Source organism: Mercenaria mercenaria, chromosome 4, assembly GCF_021730395.1.
Source record: "Mercenaria mercenaria strain notata chromosome 4, MADL_Memer_1, whole genome shotgun sequence".
NCBI classification, from domain to species: Eukaryota; Metazoa; Mollusca; class Bivalvia; order Venerida; family Veneridae; genus Mercenaria; species Mercenaria mercenaria.
The window spans coordinates 34,578,444-34,594,939 of NC_069364.1; the positions used below are offsets into that span (position 1 = coordinate 34,578,444).

The following is a 16,496-nucleotide window of genomic DNA, read 5'->3' on the forward strand; positions in this document are numbered from 1 at the left end:
CAAAATATCTTAAATGTATATATTTTGTAACCATGGTGATTCTAATCCTAACCTTTAGTCAGTATATTATGCATATTATACATTAAATGCGCGCGGACATGCAAAAAAATGAGTATTTTTGCCGTGCGTTCCATTTGATAATAATTCCGCGCTTGCGCAGAACGGCTGCACCAACTCTGCAATGAGAAACATTCATTTTCGTCCTTGGTTTAGAACTCTCCCATCCCCGTAAAAGCATCATTATGAGAAGCGAGCTCAACGATTTTTGTTTTTTTAAATCTAAAAGCCATTAACATTTACACAAATACGAAACAATATAAAAGAAGCCGAAACATCTGAGGGCCGATTTTGCTAAGACCGAAATGACTTGGGTCGAAAAGGTTGAGACCGAAAAAGACACTTCCGTTCAAAGTGAAAGGAAGAAAGTTGATTAATGACTATGAGTAACAGTCACAGTACTGATTTCAGAAAAGTTTATCATGTGTAATACCAATAAAGTTGTTTTGCTCGTTTTTTGTGTATATGCTGTTGCATCTTCAGGCATAACTGATGAGTTGGCTTTCACATATTTGCGTTGGAAATTGAATTTGAACCAAGAAAGACTGAGTGAGATTGCAAGTGGTCAGAATATTGGTGCTACAAGAAGTAACACATCAAATATTCGTCCAGATTGCAAGGCATTTATACAAGAGTTTGGATTGCGGTCTTCTAGATTTATCAAATGTTCTGTTGATAATGCTAGACCATTTAGGTTTTGTGAGGGATGCGTTGTACACTACCGAAGATCAAAGACAGTCTATAACGATATTGTTGAAGTAAGTAAATATTTCAGTTTTTGAAAGCTCAGAGATGAAATATGACAAACAAAATGACACTGAAATTACTTCTGGAAAACAATAGACCCTGGTATTTAATTGTAATTAATTGCAGTTTAGTCCAAATCACAGACACTTGGGGTCTGGAATCCCCACCCCTTCTGCTTCTGCCGTTTCGCGTCCACAATCACATATTGATTACACTACAGCCCAAATTACTTTGCACCTGTATATATTTTTTTATCATCATCATTGTATATCCAGACCCAGACACTAATCACACAAACATTGTTAAACTTATTTGAGCTAATTTAGAAAAATATATAATACCTCATTAGCTGTAATTAAAAAAAATATATAATACCTCATTAGCTTTAATTAAAGCTAATTAGGTATTATATATTTTTTTTAATTAGCTCAAATAAGTTTAACAATGTTTGTGTGATTAGAGTCTGGGTCTGGATATACAATGATGATGATAAAAAATATATACAGGTGCGTATATATAGAGTCAGTGTACCCAGTTTCGCACTGTACGCGGTTTCGCACACCCAGTAAATTCATGTTTTTTGTGAGAATAAAGCAGAAAATTCAACAATTCTTTGTTATTATTTCACGAAACTGAGTTATTCCCTACATAATTTGACACAAGGGGTCCTTCCCCACTGGAGCCTCGTTCTGGTAAGTGCAGACGAAAATAATAACAATATCAATGGAGACTAGTAGGTCAGCTGAAAAATATTAAGTTTCATGAAAATAATGACTATGCAAACAACAAAAAGGTGCAAAATAAATTGAAAAATCACTATTCCATCATACAGGTAAATATTTACCTACTACTTTACAAAAATGAAAAATATTTCAACAGTTATTGAAGTTCTCCCAACCTGCAAAATGCCTTCAATTTGATTGTTTGCTTTACGTTTTTATTAAAACAGAGAATTTAATCGAATAATTAGACGTGTGTGGGTCATTTTTGATTCAACAGCTTCTATTGTTTTATTTTTGTTTCATGTATTCAGTTTTTTTAGCCGTTTCTGCTTTTAGAAGTAAAACCAGGGTTTGGTACCTAGCTTTCACTTTCATAACTGCTTTTAAATTTCACTTTCAGATGTTTTATTGGAAAATACGTGTTTAAATTGAATTATATAAATGGTTAAAAGGTTAATTAATATTTTTCTGTTGAGTAACTGCATTGTAATCACCGAGTTCTATAAATAGCAGGGTGTGCGAAACCGGGTACACTTAAATGCAAGAACTGGTCAAAATATGTTATCCAAATCAAGTACACTAAGAGGTAGGACGTCATTGTAGTGGGAAGTGAAAGTAGCGTGTTTTAAACCGAAATAAGTGTATTTATTAAAACATATAGAGGTAAATTCAAATTTAATCATTTTTAGCTAGATAGGAAGGTATTCTTAGGAAATGTGTGCGAAACCGGGTACACTGACTCTAGTAATTTGGGCTGTAGTGGGGTGGGGATTCCAGACCCCAAGTGTCTGTGGTCCAGATAGGACGTTTTGGGAGCCAAGCATAAAGGGGTGGCAAAATCTGATTTTGACTTGCTTGTCCGATTTTGTCAAGTGCTATTTTGTACTTGTCCGTATGATAGTTATATAGTAAATTCTGGTCAAATTTCACTTGTCCGTACATGCTTTGGGACAGCCTGGGCAATACGAACAATGAAATTTGCCACCCCTGCTGTCAGTGAGCATGGTAACTTTTGACTGTCGCTGTCCTGTCAAATCCGAACTTATTCTGCATATCTTTACAATCACTGTTTGCAGATGACACCACAGTTTACCTCACAATCTCTAAAGAACAAGACTGCGTCACACTACATCAGGACCTTCAGAAACTAGAAAAATGGGAGCATGTCTGGGAGATGGAATTCAATCCCAGCAAATGTCAGGTCATGAACATAACAAGAAACAGAAAGAAATTTACACACAATTACATATTACATGTGTCACGGTACGGACATGGTCATATTAGGGGAGAGGATGTGTCAGGCAGCCGGTTAGCACACTCTGTAGAGCACTCGCCATGTAAGCGAGGGGTCCCGGCTTTGAGCCCCGGACTGACTGCACATTTTCTCACCCTGTGACACATGGTCAAATCCTGGAAGTGGTCTCCAGTGCAAAGTATCTCACCCTGTGACATTTGGCGCCCAACATAGGACCTTGGCATGCTTGCTTGGTCAGTCTTGCGACGCATGCAATATTATGTACCTCTGGAACTCGAGGACGGGTTTCCAATTTGTGGGGGTGTATGTCACAGTACAGTCTTGGTCACGTTAGGGGAGAGGATGTGTCAGGCAGCCGGTTAGCTCATTCGGTAGAGCACTCGCCCTGTAAGCGAGGGGTCCCGGGTTCGACAGCGTTCGACACTAACTTTTTTGCCAGGTATCCCAAAGGAATACCTGCTGGGAAATTTAGGAATCCCTGCTGAAAATTAGGAGTCCCTGATAACAAAATGTGGTAAGAACATGAAAAAACTAAAATCTAACAAACACAACTGTTTACAGTACTACATGTAATTTATTTCCACTTTATTTCCATTTTACATCAATGACAACAATAGCTTGTATGACTTTTGCTGTAAAAGAATAATGTCATTTCTGTCCAGGTCCTCTTCCCCCTCATCTTCACTACCATCGCACTCCTCTGCCATTTGTTGTAGTTCGTCTAAATGTATGGCGCCTAGTTCATTCCCCCTTATAACCCCCTTATTTGTAATCATTTTTTTGACAATTCCGAAGTCTCCCTTAAATAAAAAAAAAATAAAAATGTTCCGACCTACCTACCCTAATTTTTTGAGCATGTTACCAGATACAAAGATTTTTTAGGCCTTATTAATGCAACTCCCACAGACTTTATCTAAAACTAGTACTTTGGTCATAACAGCTTTTCTTAAACATTTCATATTTTAGTTGTTTTATTTTGCACATTGCCTAAAAGTGGGTGGGGTTTAGTGTTTGCATGCTTTTATTATTAGCAAATTTTTCTAAATAAGAGCTGCTTTGGCAACAGTGATCATATTTTTCGTAAATGCAGACGTTTTATTGGCTTTTTATTTTAGTTTGTACTAGAAAAATCTTGTAAGAAATGATAAAAATGTTCGAAAATGTCGGTCTAGAAAACGAGTGACAAATACGAAAAACAAAAGTAACAGTTAAAGTTCTTGAAAAGAGAACTGTTTTAACTTTATTTTCTCATTATACCACGTATAATTTCTGCTTATTTAATTTGTTTTGCCCAAACAAAGCCTCGGCAACGATAATAAATTTGTTATAGACCGTAACGGCCGACCGGCTCATGTAATCGTATCGAGCACACAAAATGATGGTACAAACACGATAATCTAAGGCTGCATTGTTTATCAATTAATTTGTAAACATTGATCATGACAAGGCATATTGTACTAAATACAAACCTCGAGATAAGCAAGTGTCATTTGGCGCGTGGCGTGACTGACATCTGTCGGTAGCTAATTAACATACGACGCTCCGCCTACTGCCATATTTCCTCTTGTACCGGCGAACAATATTGAAATTCACTGGGATTTTGATTGACAGGGGGTAGAACTATCGAACTTGGAACGCATCTAAGTAAATTTCCGCGAGTCAAGCCAACGCACGTGCCGTAATTTATGCGGGTAAAATACGAGTTTTTCTCGATTTTCGCGGGTCAAAACCCGGGACCTCGGGTCAACTGAACGCCCTGGCTTAGCAAAAGACCGATGTTTGAGCGAACAAGACTGGGGAATTTCATTTTTTTTAGAATCATATTTTATCTAAAAATCAAGAGTCCCGACGGAACACCGAAATTGTGAACTTTAGGATCCCTTGCGGATTTTTGGTGTCCTCGGGATCCCGGGACACCGTTAGTGTCGAACGCTGTTCGAGCCCCAGACTGACTGCACATTTTCTCACCCTGTGACACATGGTCAAATCCTGGAAGTGGTCTCCAGTGCAAAGTATCAAGGTGTTGACACAGCAAATGATCTCTCCTGGAATACACATGTAGATAGAATCTCAAACAATGCAAACTAATCACAGGGTTTCCTACGCAGAAACCTTCCAGTCAAAGTAAAACACCAAAATATTAAAAAACCTCCTATAAAACTCCAGTTAGACCACATTTAGAGTATGCTTCTACGGTATGGTCACCACACACAGAGAAACATACACAATATAGAAATGGTACAAAGAAGAGAAGCCAGGTGGGTAAAGGGTCAGTATTCAAACTGTGATAGTGTAACAAACATGTTAAATGATCTTAGTTGGCAGACACTCGAGGACAGACGGACAATTGCTAGACTTTTCATGTTCTACAAAATCGTTCATGGTTATCATATGTAGCTCTTTCAATCCCTCCGTATCTAGTACAGCCATTGAGACGAACTTGTCATATGCACGACTATTCCCTCAGGCAGATCCATACAAACATTAATGTTTTCAAGTTCTCCTTCTTTCCATACAGCGTTACCATATGGAATCAACTGCAGGGCACTAGACATCTTTTGGGGACAGGTACCCATACCCTCAGAAAGGGGAATTTTCCGTCATTTTAAGACAAAAAGGGGAAGTTTTTAGCCATATATATATTACTACTTTTTTGCCCGGCTATTCGAAGAATAGGGGAGCTATCCTACTCGCCCCGGCATTAGCGTGAGCGTTAGCGTCACACAAATGTTAAAGTTTGCATACCACCCCAAATATTTTCAAAGTCCATTGAGATATTGCTTTCATATTTTGCATACTTGTTTACCATCATGACATGACCCCAGTCTGTAAACAGGAGCAGACAACTCTATCAAGCATTTTGACTGAATTATGGCCCCTTTTCGACTTAGAATATGCTTATTGTAATGTTAAAGTTGATGCCTTATATTATACTATCAAGCAATGAGAATCGACCAGCGCGCTGTCCACCGACAGCTCTTGTTTTCTATCAAAACTACACGTACTAATATTTTACGAAAAACAGTTTTTACGAACAAATCATGTATCCTGATAGTTTGTTGTTTCATGTGACAACAAATGACGTTGAAGCACAAACCATGAACGAAATTTCTATTTGCAAATAACACATTCCAGAGGAGAATTCCCACTGCTGGTCTCAGTCTTGCGTTTTTGCCTGAAAAATAAATTGAACAAGGAAATACAATACTGTAGATTTCAGATCGATTGAAATTAAAACACAAGTTTGCAATATTTTAGTTCGATTATAATATTTCTTTTATGTAAAATATCTTTAACAAATTTTCTGTCAGTTACAAATACAGGTCAATGGAGATGGGAACTTAGAATTTGGACTAAAAATTGAGACAAAAACTTGTCAGATTACACGGTTTGCATTAAGTAATTTCTTGGGCAAGATAAACACAAGACTAGTGCACACCATAGCAAAACACCGACCATATTATTTCTCTGATCTTCCAAAATCACAAAAAGCTAAAAATAAGTCTCTGTTTTGTGCCCAAACGTCATTATACGTGATTAGAAATAGAATTATGAAATGTCGAGCTATCTGCTGCAACTTTGAGGAAATTCATGATTTGCCTCTTCAACCAGTTGCACAATAAACATTCTCTGATAGTTGGACACTTTTTTTTTTTCAGAAAAAGTTTTTAACAGAAATTACTTGAAGTACAAGTTTGCAACAAAAAAGAGCTTGAACAAGATTTATTTGGGTATAGCACTGTCCCTAAAACATGCAGGGCCAAACATTTATAGAAGTCTTCAGAATTAGTTGTTTTGTCTCGTTTAAGGGCCCCAAAACAGGCTAGTTTGATCATTAGAATGTCAAAAACGGCAAGAAACGATGCAATTCAAATATCAAAACATGAACATGACCATTTTATAACTTTGAGAATTCGAAATCTACAACGCTGAAACGCAAAACCGAGTGTGGCGTAGACATAGAACTGATGCATGCACATATCCATAGAGTTCAAAATACCATAGAAACCCACTTACCTGATAAAAAAAACAAGCGAACACGCGATGATTTCAGAAAATGTCCGCCATTTTGTAAGTTTGCAACCATTTTGCTCGCTTGAACCAAGTGTGAAACCACTTTACATCCTGCCCCTTGTTTAGTCATACTTCATAGGAAGCTTTACTAACAAGAGGAGATACGCATATTATCTTCATGTTTCAATTGGATGATTTTCACTAATTTATTGCCCTTTGATTATTCAACATTAGTAAACTATAGCGCCGTCATAGTAGGGAATATTTCTCAGCAACCACTGCCTGGAATTCAGCAAAAATTCATAGGACGATTCACTCTCAAGAGGAGGTGTGCATATTTTCTTTGTTATCCATTGGAATGAGTTTTCAGTGAGATATTGCCCTTTAAACTATATGTGCCCAGTCAGTAAATCCCACTTTTGTTCTTTTAATATTCAAATTAAATGGAAAGAATCCATCGGTTATCCATCTGTTTTTAGCTCACCTGAGCCAAAGGCTCGTGGTGAGCTTTTGTGACCGCTCAATGTCAGTCGTCCATCGTCAGTCGTCCGTCTGTCAACATTTTCTAAGAAAATCTTCTTCTTGAAAACCACTGGGCAGAATTACACCCAACTTCACATGAATGATCCTTGGGTGGTCCCCTTTCAAAATTGTTCAAAGAATTGAATTCCATGCAGAACTCCAACCAAAAGGAAAAACTTAAAAAATCTTCTTGTCCAAAACCGCAAGGCGTAGAACCTTGATATGTCATCATAGAGGACCATTACATGATTCACATGCCAAATTATTTAATGGTCCTCTATGAAGATTGTTTAAGGTATTAGACCCCTAATGTTTAAAAAATAGCATTTGCTTGGTATATTCTTAAAGTTGATCGTGATTGGTAAATGGATTTAATGAGACAGAATTCAAACTCTAACATTGAAAAGTTAAGGTCGAATCCTGCGGGTCTGTTTTGAATTTTGCTCACTTCATTCAAAAATAACCTTTGGGCAGAAGTAAAACCTACCTACATTTATATGTAATCTAAAGAATGAAGGCAAAATAGAGAACTTTTACTGCATATAACTCAATATTTTTAAAGATGTCTTACTCTACCCCTTCTGTTTCAGAGGTAAATTCGCTTTGAACAGCAAGAAATCGCTTATCAAATGAAATTTTTCCACTTTTGTACAATAAATCAATAATAAGTCTTGAAAGAAGTAAAAACTTATTAGAAAAAAGGAAAATAAGGAAAAAAAAAACCTACACGCCCCTGAAAAATGCAGTCAAAATAGGTTTATGGTAGGAATTGAATACTCTTCAGAAAGGAGGTACTCTATTATGGGCCAAATACCTTAAATTGTACCCCTGGGGTGAAAAGAGGCCTTGTCCTGGGGGTCACAAGTTTTACATAGACTGATACAGGAAATAACTTTAAAAATCTTCTTGTCTAAAACTACAAGACCTAGGCCTTTGATACTGGTATGTAGCATTGCCTTGTGGTCCTCTACCAAAATTGTTCAAATTGTAACCCTGGGGTGAAAAGAGGCCCTGCCCTGGGGGATCCCAAGTTTTACATAGACTTATATAGGAAAAATATTTAAAAATCTTCTTGCCTGAAACTGTAAGGCATAGGCTTTTGATATTTGGTATCTTGCATTGTCTTGTGGTCCTCTACCAAAATTGTTCAAATTATGCCCCTGGGTGAAAAGAGGCCCTGCCCTGGGGATCACTTGTTATATGAGTGGTGGACAGATAGCTCAGTGGTTTACACACTGGCCTTCCAATCCTGAGGTCGGGGGTTCGATCCCCGGCAGCTTCTCGGGAATTTTCAGAAACGCTTTTCAGTGTTTCCCACCCAACTAGAGGTGTACTGGTCAGGAACCCAGGCAATCCTTGCATGTATCAGTGCTATACACTGGGCACGTTAAAGAACCAGGCTGTCTATTCGCAACAAGCTAGGCTAAGTTAGCCGGACAAGACTGTATCTGATTTCTGATCTCTCTGTCGTGGGGGCTTTGTCTCACTCTGTCCCTCTGGTCAGATCGCTCTGTGTCTGTACTAGTAGAGGATGAATTATGCACCCTGTGTGGCTGCATTTGAACTATGTAAAATGCCTTTGAAGGTGAAATTGATCATGAAAAGGGCGCTATATAAATCTGGTATATAATAATAATAATAATAATAATAATGAGTTATATCCTATAGGAATAAATACTTCAAAAATTATGAGATCATATTTCCTAGACTGTTTAATTATAATTACCTGATGACCCCGAGCTATTATGGGTCACTTGACTGTGACCTTGACCTACTGACCTACTTTCTTTATTTTTAAGTTACAGCCTTGAACTTTGGATGACATGTAAAGTTTTGCACTCCGATTTTAAAACTGACTTTCAGTGACCATGAATGTGACCTACTTTCTAATATTTTAGCATCAGTTTGCCATTTTAAACATGTGGCTCATATTACTCAGGTGAGCGATTCAGGGTTATCATGACCCTCTTGTACCGATTTTCTTGTTTAAGGTATTCCAAAAATATCAATTTCCACAAATGAAGAAGTACCTTGCACCATGATATCACCTAGACGTATAAACATTACTGGTTGTCACTATTTAACCTCTCTTTGCAGAATGATGAAACTTTAGATAACTGCCGTAAAGAATTGTTGAATTCTGATCGTGTTCAAGTGATAACTAGTGTTCAGAGGGACATTGACAAGATATGGGAAAATGCAGACTGCAAAGGTATGTTTTGAAATATTTGTTTTCTGCTCAAGGTGAGCTATTGTGATCTCCCTGTTTCCCTCATCTGTCAGTGTTGAGCGTCGTTCATCATCAACAATTTGACTGTTAACACTTTAGAAATCAACATTTTGGCCCAATCTAAATGAAACTTAGTCAGAGTATTTCCCGTAATATTATCTCGGACAAGTTCCTGGGCCATCTTATGTCAAAAACTAGGTCACTAGGTTAATTAATATAAAACACTTTAGAGGCCACATTTGATACCTCATCCCTATGAAGCTTTGTCAGAATGTTTGTCTCTGTGAATTTTTTGAAAGTTGTAAAACTTGATTGCCTTAGGTATAAAACTAGGTCACTAGGTCAAGTCATAGAAAACCCAAGTGTTTAACACTGTAGAGGCCACATGTTGTCTTTGATCTTCTTAAACTTTTGTCAGAATATTTGTCTCTATAAAATCTAGATTAAGTTCAAATGAGGTCAGAAACTAGGTCACTAGGACAAATCATGGAAAGCCCTTGTTACTTGATCATCATAAATCTTTGTCAGAATTTCTCTCAATAAAATTGGTAATATTCAAAATTGGGTTACCCAAGGTCATAAACTTTGTTGCTAGATTAAATGATAGAAGACATTGTTCACACTGTAGAGGCTATAATCATACAACTCTTTCAGAAAGTCAAAGTCATTTTATTAACACTTACAGTAGAGGCCACATTTTCTGCTGAATCTTCATAAAACTTTGTCAGACTCTTTGTCTCTATGAAATCTCGATGAGGTTCCAAATGAGAATTATCTAGGTGAAAAACTAGTTCACTAGGTCAGATCATAGAAGGACACATTTAAAGGCCGTATTTTCTACCTGATCATCATGAGACTTGGTTGAATGTTTGTTTGTTTAAAATCGAATAAATTTGTATCTTGGTCACTTGGGGAAAAACCTAGGTCATCAGGTCAAATCATAAGACAATTTTGGAAGCTGCTTTTTTCACCTTGATGATAATAAATCTTTGTCAGAATGTTTTTCTGTATAAAATCTAAGTCAAGTTCAGAAGTGGTTTACCTGAGGAAAAAATGTCACTGGTCAAATCAATAAAAAACTTGGTTAATGATCTACCTGATTTACATAAAATGTGGTCAAAATGTTTGTCTCTATGAAATCTAGGCCAGATTAGATACTAGGTTTTCTTGGGTGAAAGCTAGGTAAGGTGAGTGATACAGGGCGTTCCGGGCCCTCTTGTTTTAGACTTATGAGGTTGTCATGGCTACAATTTGATCAAAAAAGCAAACACCCTGCTTATTATTTTGAATGATATCGTAAAAACCCGAATATATTACGCACTTTTTTTACGATTTTTTTCATTTTCTCAAAGGGTTGCGTAATATACACCAAGGTAGAGCTTCAAACATTTTTTCCCAGCTTGAAAACCCGAAAATATCGGCAAAAATCGGACAATTTTGTCACCTGTCATGTGTTTACATTTTTGGCCGTGCTTTTTTAACCTCCTCTTGAAGAGCGTTTTATTGGGTGGGGCTAAAAACACGTACGGAACCGAACCTCTGATGGTAATGTTGGTTTTGATTGAGAGTTTAAATTTTTGTATTTGTAAATCTAGTTAATAAATATGCAGCGGATAATGTGTGTAATAATTTTCGCAGTTCCGGGTTGTAGGTGTTTGATCATTAAAATCATTATCTTTCAAGGATGCACAAATAAATTGCAATTGAAACAGATTGTTTGTTATTTCTTTATTTCCAGCCAGTTATTACTGATCACTACAGCCGCTCGTATATTGGCAAACAAACATGCCAATTAACCGCGATTTTCTTGTTTGATGTGCCCATAATTATGAGAAGTTTGTTCGCACGTCTGTTATTGTTAAAGCATACTAAGGTGTTGACAGATTGAGAAAGAATTTGTCTCTGATATTGTCACTGTTGTCTGTAACCGATTATGCAGCAGTTGCAATTTTCACGAGAAATCGTTTTTATGCATGCCGCTAATGGCCGATTTCGAGTTTGTAAACAACGTTTTCTGACTGATTTTTCAGTGCGTAATATATTCCAATGTAAGCATTTTTCCCAAGATTTTGATGCAAGATCGGGGGTGTGTAATATACATGCTAGCGTGATATATTCGAGTTTTTACGGTATTTTAGATGATAAAATTACATTAAATATTTGTATTAGATGAAATTATATTGAAATTTTGTATTAAATATTTTATTGTGTCATGAATGGTAAATATTCTTTGTACATACAGATCAAATATCATGAAAAAAAGTCAGCTAGTTTTAGGGAAATTATGCAAAATTTTGGTTATAGAATGGTGGGTTAGCTTTTAATAAGGACAGGTAATTTAGTCCCCTACTGGTTTAAAACAAGTTTTGGGAACTATAGGATTGCGCTTGTCATTCCATCTGTCCATTTGTCCACAATTTTGTTTCCGGTCCATAACTCTGTCATTCATCAAGGGGTTTTGATAATACTTTGCACAAATGTTCCCCATGTTGAGACAACGGGACCCCTAGATCAAAGGTTAACAGTGGTGTAAAATTCCACTCGCATTGGCGAGTTAAAGTCTGGATAGGAGGAGTGGACCTAGCTGAATACTCGACCGATTGGGCGAGTGCTTTTTAGCTCACCTGAGCCAAACGCTCAGGGTGAGCTATTGTGATTGCTCACTGTCTGGTGTCTGTCCGTCCGTCTGTCTGTCCATTAGCAATTTCGTGTCCACTCTGTAGCTCTTGAACCCCTTGAAGATTTCAGAGAAACTTGACACAAATGTTCACCACACTGAGACGACGTGCAGAGGACATGTTTTGGATGTCTCACTTCAAGGTCAGGGTCACACTTAGGGGCAAAGGTCATATCAGTTTGTTTCGTGTCTGCTCTGTAACTCTTGAAGAGCTTGCAGGATTTCAAAGACACTTGGCACAAATGTTCACCACACCGATACGACATGCAGAGCGCATGTTTTGGATGACTCGCTTCAAGGTCAAGATCACACTTAGGGCTCAAAGGTCATATATGACTTTGCTTTGTGTATATTGCTCTGCATTGCAGTGCTCTTGTTTTTATTTGGCAGATCCCTTTTTAGCTCATCTGATTTTTTGAAAAAAAATGATGAGTTATTGTCATCACTTGAGCGGTTGTCGGCGTCGGCGTTGCCTGGTTAAGTTTTATGTTTAGGTCAGCTTTTCTCCTAAACTATCAAAGCTATTGCTTTGAAACTTGGAATTCTTGTTCACCATCATAAGCTGACCCTGTATAGCAAGAAACATAACTCCATCTTGCTTTTTGCAAGATTTATGGCCCCTTTTGTACTTAGAAAATATCAGATTTCTTGGTTAAGTTTTATGTTTAGGTCAACTTTTCTCCTAAACTATCAAAGCTATTGCTTTGAAACTTGGAATACTTGTTCACCATCATAAGCAGACCCTGTACATCAAGAAACATAACTCCATCTTGCTTTTTGCAAGATTTATTGCCCCTTTTGGACTTAGAAAATCAGTTTTCTTGGTTATGTTTTATGTTTAGGTCAGCTTTTATCCTAAACTATCAAAGCTATTGCTTTAAAACTTGCAACACTTGTTCACCATCATAAGTTGACCCTGTACAGCAAGAAACATAACTCCGTCCTGCTTTTTGCAAGATTGATGGCCCCTTTTGGACTTAAAAAATCATGGGTAGGACAATATTTCTATTACACAAAAAAAATCAGATGAGCGTCAGCACCTGCAAGATGGTGCTCTTGTTTGTTTACTTACAGTAAAATAATTTTGAATTGCTTCCCTTTTACTATAAAAGCTTATTTTGAAACTTTTTTTATTATTGGCCGTAGGGAAAAGCCGAGACCATTTTCTGTGGTACAACATGAATGGTACGTCCAATTTTTAGGTGTATTTTGACATACCTGTGCTTGGTAAGGACTTTTTTGTGGACTTAGATTTTTTTTTCAAAATTTCATCCCTTTGTTAATTGTTCCTGTCCTTTGGGCTTCAACAGTCAATTTCTTTAAATTTTGCTCCCATTCTCTGATGTAACCCTTCGGGCATATGTTGCCCTGCTTGGTGGAGCTCTTGTCTTTATTTGTGGGCAACTCAATCCAGTCTACAACATTGGATATAAATCTTCCACCCATGCATAGTAACGGCCAAAAATTTGCAGAAGACCATGATGGTACAATCAATACACTGCTAGTTTTGTCTAACTGCATTAGCAACTGTAATAATGGGTGGCACAAACAACCCAAATTTACCACCCCAAAATTCCAAAAATGCATCCACACCTGAACACCCTTCATTCCAAAACTGGGAATAAAATACAGGTAATTTACTACTATGAGTAGAAGCGAACCAGTCTGCCTAATAAATACTACTGGAAATGAACTTGTTATTGTTTAAATAAAGTATATATATATAAAATATATAATTGCATCAGATTATATTGAATATAAAGTAAATTTAACAGATGGACAAAAGAAAAACTTAGCAAAAGCTTATAATAATAAAACCCAATATACTTTTTAGATTAAAATATGAACAATTGCGTGGAAACTACAAAAACACAGATTAATCAAATTGAAAAGTCTATTAGAAATAAGAAGATATTAATTAGAAATTACAATTTCGAAAAAACAAATGACTAGTCAAGGTCAAAGTGGGGGTTTTCTTGATGCTATAGCTGGTTTGTTAGGCCAAACAGTACTTCCAGTAGCTGTAAAAATAGCTCCAAAAATATAGCTCCCTTGGGGATTGGGGCATTAAGTAGCCTCCCCAGCACTGGAGTCAACAAACTGCTAGGAAACAGAATTGTATCCATAGAAAATGACAAAAAAAAAACTTGTAGCACCATATCTAACACCTAGTCAGCGAAAACAATAAAGTCTGGTAATAAAACAACAAAATTTTAATGTAAAACTGACACAAAAACAAAAGCAAAATGGAGGTTTTTTAAGTCTTCAGGCCAGTCTTGGTTTACCTTTGATTACATCTCTGTTAAGTGGTAAGAGTCAAGGTCAGGGTATACAGATTGATTCTCATCCAAGACCTTATAGAAGAATTCCTATTGTAAAAAAAAATAAATTTATAAACAAACTGATTTCTAACTTTGAAATTGAACAATAGGTAAAACAATTGAAAATTAAAAACTTTAGGGGTGTATTTAGTAGAAATAATTTACCAAAAGCACTTAAGTCAAATAATGAGTGCGGAATAATCAATTTAGATGACATTGTCAGACCCTTAACACACTTGGTTTGTTATGTTGATAATATACATTTTGACCCATTCGGACTTCCTCCTCCGAAAGAAATAATCAAATATATACCTGGTGTAAAGTATAACAACATGCAGTATCAAGACAAAACAAGTGTATTTTGTGGCTATTATTGTTTATTTTTCATAAAAATGTTACAAGACAAAGTACTGTTATATGATTTATTGTATGAATTATTAAAACCTAATGATCAAAAAGAAAATGAACAAACAATTATGAATTATTTTAATCAATACAACCAAAACTATTGTAAACTGGTTTTCAAACCGGGTGTAAAGTTCCCTTCCGAGATTAAAAAAAAAAAAATTATAAGAAAAATATATTTTTATTTTTGAATATATGTTTTCTTCACTTTGTCAAACCAGAGGTTTTCACATTACCAAAACCTGTGTTTCTTTTAACTTTGTCAGCAGTGGTCACTTTAGGTCAAGGGTTAGGGGTCAGATAAGGTCAAAAAGTTGCCAAAACCATCATCTCTCTAACTACTTAATTGAAATCATTTACGAATCATTGGTATACTTGGTTTACGAATCATTTAGGCAAGGTAGCCAGAAGAAAATTTTACATATGAGATATTTGGTTTCACCAGCTATACGTTTGTCAGCTAGTCTAAGACATAGTCACCTTAGCGATTGAACCCATTTCATTGTTCAAGATAATAAAGGCGTAGGCACTTTCTTAGGTCATATAACTCGTATCCTGACAATTTGGGAGCTCGTCCGGGATCTATATCCAAGGAGGTACAGAGGCTAGTGGTTTTAACAGTCTGTTGGTGTACCAGAAGGCGCTGTGACTGAATTAGGTAGCCTGATCTCATAGTTAAGTTTTATAGATAGTTCCAGTTTAAGGTTTCAAGATGAACTACGATAAATGGGTTGAGATGGGCGAATGCATGAGTCTGACAGGTACAGAGCACATAGAATTTGTGGATAGGAAAGAAAAGGAGTATACTGAATGTGAGGAACGTATGTTGAGATGGGAAGAAGAGAGACAGAGACGAGATGAAGACAGGCGAAGATTTGAGGGTCAAGAAGCTGAAAAGAAATGACTGTGTGAGCTTGAACAGGCCAAGAAGTTACGGCATTATGAGAAAGAACAAGCAGAAAAGAAAAGGTTGTTTGAGATTGAACGCTTGAAAGAAGAACGAGCTTTGAAACAGGAAGAACGAGCTTTAAAAGAGGAAGAATGAGCTATGAAACAGCAGGAGTTGGAAATGATAAAAATAAAGGCTGAAGCCGGAGCTTTGGGGGATGATAAAAGTGCTGAGCACCATAACATTAATACACTTTGGCCAAGACTCCCGAAGTTTGGGGATAGTAAGATATGGATGCATACCTCGAATGATTTGAGCGGTTTGCAAAAAGCCATGGATGGAAAGAAGAGACATGGGCTATGAGCCTCAGTTCATTGCTGACAGGAAAAGGCCTGGACATATATAGAAGCATGCCTCCAGATCAAGCCAATGACTATCCTGCATTGAAGAAAGCAGTGCTGAAGAAATGCTGAAAGACCTTATGATCAGAGAACAATTCATCCAAACTAAGTTCCACAGACCTTGCTTTGTTCTTGAAAGAAAGAGTTGCAAAATTGAGAGCTGAGATGAGGCAGTTGGCAGAACAATACATTGAAGCACATGGTGGTACTATAACCTCAAACAGGGTTCTCATCCAATAGGCCACCACATTGTCCC

The 16,496-nt window shown here is 36.9% G+C and overlaps 1 protein-coding gene across 4 annotated transcripts in view; it reads left to right on the forward strand.

Moving 5' to 3' along the window:
• The first annotated feature begins 363 nt into the window (after positions 1-363).
• The window catches only part of LOC123551435 (osteopetrosis-associated transmembrane protein 1-like), a 302,750-nt gene continuing 286,617 nt past the window's right edge, over positions 364-16,496 (forward strand). Inside the window, exons 1-2 of one of the 4 annotated variants that reach the window (XM_053540919.1) lie at positions 364-815; positions 9,415-9,529. In XM_053540919.1, coding sequence (XP_053396894.1) covers positions 480-815; positions 9,415-9,529 — 451 coding nt within the window. In that variant the 5' untranslated portion in view covers positions 364-479. The remainder of the gene's footprint in view (positions 816-9,414; positions 9,530-16,496) is intronic. The other 3 variants (XM_045340374.2, XM_045340373.2, XM_045340372.2) reach the window with 3 other exon arrangements.